Source organism: Myotis davidii, unplaced genomic scaffold (genome assembly GCF_000327345.1).
Source record: "Myotis davidii unplaced genomic scaffold, ASM32734v1 scaffold962, whole genome shotgun sequence".
In the NCBI taxonomy this organism is placed as follows: domain Eukaryota; kingdom Metazoa; phylum Chordata; class Mammalia; order Chiroptera; family Vespertilionidae; genus Myotis; species Myotis davidii.
In genome coordinates this window covers 5389249-5395139 of record NW_006295559.1, presented here as the reverse complement: position 1 = coordinate 5395139, position 5891 = coordinate 5389249, and the positions used below count along the sequence as shown (strand labels likewise).

At 35.4% G+C, this 5891-nt stretch overlaps 1 protein-coding gene across 1 annotated transcript in view; it reads right to left on the bottom strand.

The window, feature by feature from the left end:
- The window catches only part of ATP2C1 (ATPase, Ca++ transporting, type 2C, member 1), a 134381-nt gene that overhangs the window by 53717 nt on the left and 74773 nt on the right, over positions 1 to 5891 (bottom strand). Inside the window, exons 8-10 of the mRNA XM_006770192.2 lie at positions 2847 to 3056; positions 2043 to 2111; positions 754 to 829 (exon numbers count right to left, since the gene is read on the bottom strand). Of these exons, the coding sequence (XP_006770255.2) occupies positions 754 to 829; positions 2043 to 2111; positions 2847 to 3056 (355 nt within the window). The remainder of the gene's footprint in view (positions 1 to 753; positions 830 to 2042; positions 2112 to 2846; positions 3057 to 5891) is intronic.

Genomic DNA, 5891 nt, shown 5'->3' with positions numbered 1-5891 from the left:
AAAATCGTGCACCTATGGATGAGGACAGTGGGTGGGGAGTGAGGGTGGGGGTGGGGCAGGAACTGGGAGGAGGGGAGTTATGGGGGAAAAAAGAGGAACAAATGTAATAATCTGAACAATAAAGATTTAAATTAAAAAAAAAAAGAAAAAAAGAAAAAAAAAAGTATTTTAAAAAATCAAAAAAAAAAAAAAAAGAGTTCTGGTTGTGCGTGTTTTTTTTGTGGGGTTTTTTTTCTTCAATTAGCAATAATCGCACCTCAAATAAACCTCACTGGCTACGATACTGCCACTGTACAAAACTAAACAGAGTTCTGTTTAATCTTTGTAGAAAAGAAGAATGCTAAGGGATAGTTGTAATTTATTAAAGATTTAAATTAAAAAAAAAAAAGAAAAAAAGAAAAAAAAAAGTATTTTAAAAAATCAAAAAAAAAAAAAAAAGAGTTCTGGTTGTGCGTGTTTTTTTTGTGGGGTTTTTTTTCTTCAATTAGCAATAATCGCACCTCAAATAAACCTCACTGGCTACGATACTGCCACTGTACAAAACTAAACAGAGTTCTGTTTAATCTTTGTAGAAAAGAAGAATGCTAAGGGATAGTTTTGTAATTTATAAAAAGTAGTAATAAAACTAAAAGTTAGTAAATTAATTAAATGAATAAATGTATGTATGTATGCATGTATGTAAACTACCCCTTCATACTAAAAAAAATGAAAACCTAAGTAAATATATGAGATACATACTCACTCTTCTCTTACCTATTATACCAAAGGAGTAAAAGGAAAGTTGCTTTCCTAGGAGGTCCATGCTCTTCTGCAGAGGGGTTTTCGGTGCCTTGACAAATTGGAAAAGTGCGTAACAACAATTAGCTAAACTCATTGAGATACACTAGGTGCCATCGACTTTGTTAAGTGCTTGACATACCCATGCTAGGGCTTAACACATACAACTCTCCCTTAAGGTAAATATGACCCCCTTCACTGAGGAAACTGAAATATGTGTTTATCTGAAAAGGTCCATGCTCCCCTCTATGCTTCTCTTTTGAGGAAAAACCTATTCTTCCCATCAGCTTGTCCAGGACTTCATTACCATCACTGCCCTTTACATTTCCCATCTTTCTCCTTTCTGTATCCACAAACATGCTTGTAACCCAAATCCTTCTACTCTGTTGGTTCCTTGATCTGCTAATGCCCTTCTCTAGCAGTCTTTTCATTGCCAAGCTTCTTAGAATGGTTTACACACTGCATCATGAACACTAGAGTCTTGGCAGGTTACCTGGGAAATCCACATGACCTAGGGAGAATATATTTGTAGAAGGCAACTTCTTTTTTATATATAAGAAAGTACTTTAAATAAAAGAACTAATCTTCAAAATCCTTAAACAAGAATATCTTCCAGATTATTTTACTTTGGAATCTTTTCCCCCATTACTTGGAATTATGTAAAGTTGGGAATTTTGGTAGAAGACATGTTCTGAGGTACAAATATACTATTTAGTAATCTTTAAAATGAATATGATCGCTCTGGCTGGTGTGGTTCAGTTGGTTGGGCATCGTCCCTGGACCAAGAGGTTGCCAGTTCTATTTCCGGTCAAGAGCACATGCCCAGGTTGCAGGCTCTATTCCAAGTAGGAGAGGGTGGAGGGGGTACAGGAGGCAGTTGATCAATGTTGCGATCTCACATCGATGGTCCTTTTTCTCCCTCTCCTTTTCTCTCTCGAAAAATCAGTAAACTATTATTTTTTAAAAAAAGGTAATATGATAAAGTTCATTTCCAAAAGACTTCGCCCTATAAATAAGCTATAAACCTTTTTATCCTATAAACAAAAAATAAGTATAAAAATATTTTAGAATATAAACAATGCCAATTCAAGCCCTTCCAATCACAGGCTTTCCAATTATGTTTTTAAGCATAGACAACTGAGTGATATTCTGAATAAAATTTTACTGTCAATAATAAATAAAATAATCTACCAATATTCTATTTTCTTTACTTATAATGAAGAATGTCAGATTTGAAACGAATGCATCATTAACAAAGTACTCACTTCTTCTGCTTGCATCATTTTAAAAACTTCTCCAAATTCAGAATTTTCTCCTGTTCCAATTACAACACCCTAAGGGAAAAAACAGGAAAATATATTTACATTCAGATGGAATCCTCCCTCAACAATAACAATAAAACCTTCATCCCATTTTTCCAAAGTCTTGCCTACAGTAAAGATATGACATACATATCCAAGGATCCCTTAGCAAATGTTACTAGAGATCATTAGTATTTATTTATACCTTGTGATACAAACCTTGAAAAAAATTTTCATTAAATTTACTTTAGACTCAATTTTGAAGCCCATTTTTTATATTAATATTTCTGAAATTTGAATCTTATACTCAACAGAGACATTTAAAGTAGGAAATCTTTGTCCCCTCAAATGCTACTGAATGATGTCTTTTACATCTGTGAGATATTAGACTCCAGAAACAAAATATTTGTAATCAATCATTAGGTGAACAGTATGCAGCCAGTACTCTATCAAATAAGCTCAAATTATATTTAACCAGTAATGAACATATCTATGAACCACTATTTCTATCTTAAAAAAAAAAAAAAAGAACAAGCGCTGAGGACTACTGAGGACTCTGCCTTTAAAGGATGCATTAGATGATGGCAGAACTGTGGACAGATATTATACCTCAAGGGCTTCTCTGCCAATAGCTGCCAAGGGTTATTTTTAATTCTGTTGTTTCTGTCTCACATTTTTTAACGATTCACATAAAATTAGCAAAAAAGAAATGAAAAAATGGTTGAAAATAAAAAGGAATCACTATTTACAAAACAAGAAAAAAATTACCTTTGCTTTGCCACATCTGACCAGTGTTCCCATGAAGGCAATGTTACTTCTTGATGCAAGATCTCCATTAGTCGCAGCCAGTTGAGGAGCTGTCAACTTAGAGCAAGGTGTTGTCTCTCCTGTCAAGCTGGACTCATCAATGGAAAGATCCACAGACTTAAGGAACATAAAGCATTCCATTACATTCAAGGATGAAGACAATCTGTGGTACATTTAACATCTCGAGAGTTTGTAGCCCTCACATCTTCATCAAATACCCCCTTTTCTATTAATTATCCTAGTCTTTTATCATATCTAGTACTCTAAAGTAGAAGACCAGAATAAGTACAACCATATTTAAAAATTAAGTTGTCAACAAAATCCAACATGCAACGTAGAATGCTGTATCATGAGACAAGACTAATATAAATTTCAAAATACAACTAGAGGAAAAGAGACACTTAGCAGAGACTTAATCTTTAGTGAAAACTCAACTCTCATGATAAAATATTATTTCCTAATTTTGCCATGCCCTAAAGTTCTGAAAATGTGTTTGGCAGATTAAAACCAACCACAACAGAATGAGAAGTATGAATAAAAGGTATAAAAGGTACTGAGAAAGAAATCATTTCATCATTTGGGCTCAGTTTTCATGAAATTCTTCCTGGTATCACTGTGTCCTCATCCAGGTGCAGTGATCCACCTGGCCCCAACTATATTCTCTTGTCTGTTTTCTTTAATCCTTCACTGCCCCTCCTCAGGTTCACCACTGGCCATGCTGGACGCGGTTCAATCTACTAACAATTTCTTAGCTACTAACAATTCCAATAAGGCAAGTACTATTATTGTTATTATTATCCCTATTTTATAGACACTTAAAAAGATTAAGTAATCACCCAATATCTCACAGATAGTAAGCTATTGACATGAAAACCAAATGTTGACAGATTAAGTCCAGTTCCTTTCAATTACTTAGCAGATCAATTTGCATATTATTTCTCCTCCCCAGTTTTAGAACTACTTCTAGAAGACATTAAGCAAAGATATATTTTTAAAGTTATATATTTCTGTGACTTAAAAAAGTCAAACAGTAAGGTTATTTTATTGAACAATCTCCTCTTTAATGCTTGTTACAAAAATCAGAACTTCATGTTAATTTTCTGAGCTCTTAATTAGAAAAGAGACGTGCTAATATTTAAAAGCAAACAAAACATGTATACATCTATTGAACTCCTCTGAGGAAGGTAAAATTTGTGCTTTCCCACCGAAGACTTTTTACTTTAAATGTAAATCTTAAATAAGAATAAATACTAATATTAGGTGGTTATCTATAGGGACAAGGAGGATAAAAATAATGACTTTTTAAAAAGAGAAGAAATGTATGGATTTATTGGCTCCAACAGTAACCTAGCTCATAAGTGTCAGCCTTAGCAGTGTAATAACCATTTGAGAGTGAGAATTTTTGTTCAAATCAGATTTTCCTGCAGACAAAAAAAGGCGTATCATTTTTAGCACAAAAGCAATCAGTCTTATTGAGTGTACAAATTGATGGGGAGGAACCAGGGGCTTTGGATCCTTATCTTTTTTTTCTACATAATTATAAATTCTTAAAACTCAAATGACCAAGACTATATTATCAATAAAATTTGTCTAAACCATACAACCAACTTAGCAAACTGCATAGATCTCAACTGTCTGTTGAACAAGAATATTTTCTAAGTTACAAGTTATTTTCTCTTAATGGTGATTAGAGTTTTCACAAGAAGCAGTTCTGAAGGAAAGGATTCATTTCAAAGAAGAGTGGTATTTAATAAATTAGGCAGCCTATTACAATTTAACAAGGTCACAATTTGATTAATCTGAGAGGATAGTACAATCATTTATTCATTTCATTCATGAGAGAAAGATAGGATAAAATGAAATCAAAGAACCAGCCAGTTTCATACCTTCTAGCCACAATTTTAAACCAACAATTTTCAACCTTTTTCATCTCAGCACATACTAGTAAACTAATTACTAAAATTCTATGGCACATCAAAAAATATTACATTTTTGCTTGACAAAAAAAAAAGGTATAATTTTGATTCATTCACACCAGACAGCTATTGTTGTGTTGTTGTCGTTTTTTAATCTGACAATATAAGGGAAGAGAGGTCAGTACCCCTGACTAAATAGATATTGCATGTTTTAAAAATTCTTATGGCATAACAGTTGAAAATTGCTGGATTAAACATTAAACCTTCAGGAGTTAATGAATAGGAAAACTGATTATATTTCACTTTCTCTTCATTCTTCCCCAGGCACTCTGATGTGAGTAAGATACAATCAGCTTAAAAGTCAGAATATAAAGAAAAATAGAAATGCATATATAATTCACAATCTGAATATTCACCTACAGAATAAAAACGATGAAAAACTTCAGGATTATTCCCATAAAACATTAGGCAGAAAGTAAATGTCAGTCACAAAGGTTTCCTGAATGACAAAGTGATTGCTTTTCATTATAGTTAACTAGAGGCCCGGTGCATGAAATTTGTGCATGGGGGGAAAGGGGATACCCGCTCAGCCCAGCCTGCACCCTCTCCAATCCAGGACATCCCTCTCACAAACTGGGACCGCTGGCTCCTAACTGCCCCCCCTCCTCCGCCAGCTTGATCACCCCCTAACCGCCTCTGCCTGCCAGCCTGATTGCCCCTAACTGACCCCCTTGCCAGTCTGGTCACCCCTCACTGTGCCCCACTGCTGGCCTGGTCACCCCTAATTGCACCCCTGCCAGCCTGGTCTCACCCCTAACTGCCCTCCTCTGCAGGCCTAGGGTCCCCTGACTGCCCTCCCTCCAGGCCTGGTCCCCCCTAACTGCCCTCCCCTACTGGCCTGATCACCCTCAACTGCCCTCCCTTGTCGGCCATCTTGTGATGGCCATCTTGTGAACACATGGGGACGGCCATCTTGTATTAAGGTGTGACGGTCAATTTGCATATTACCTCTTTATTATTTAGGATTACTAGTGACCTGGTGAATAAAATTTGTGCACAGAGGAGGGGGGGGTTCCTTCAGCCCACCTTG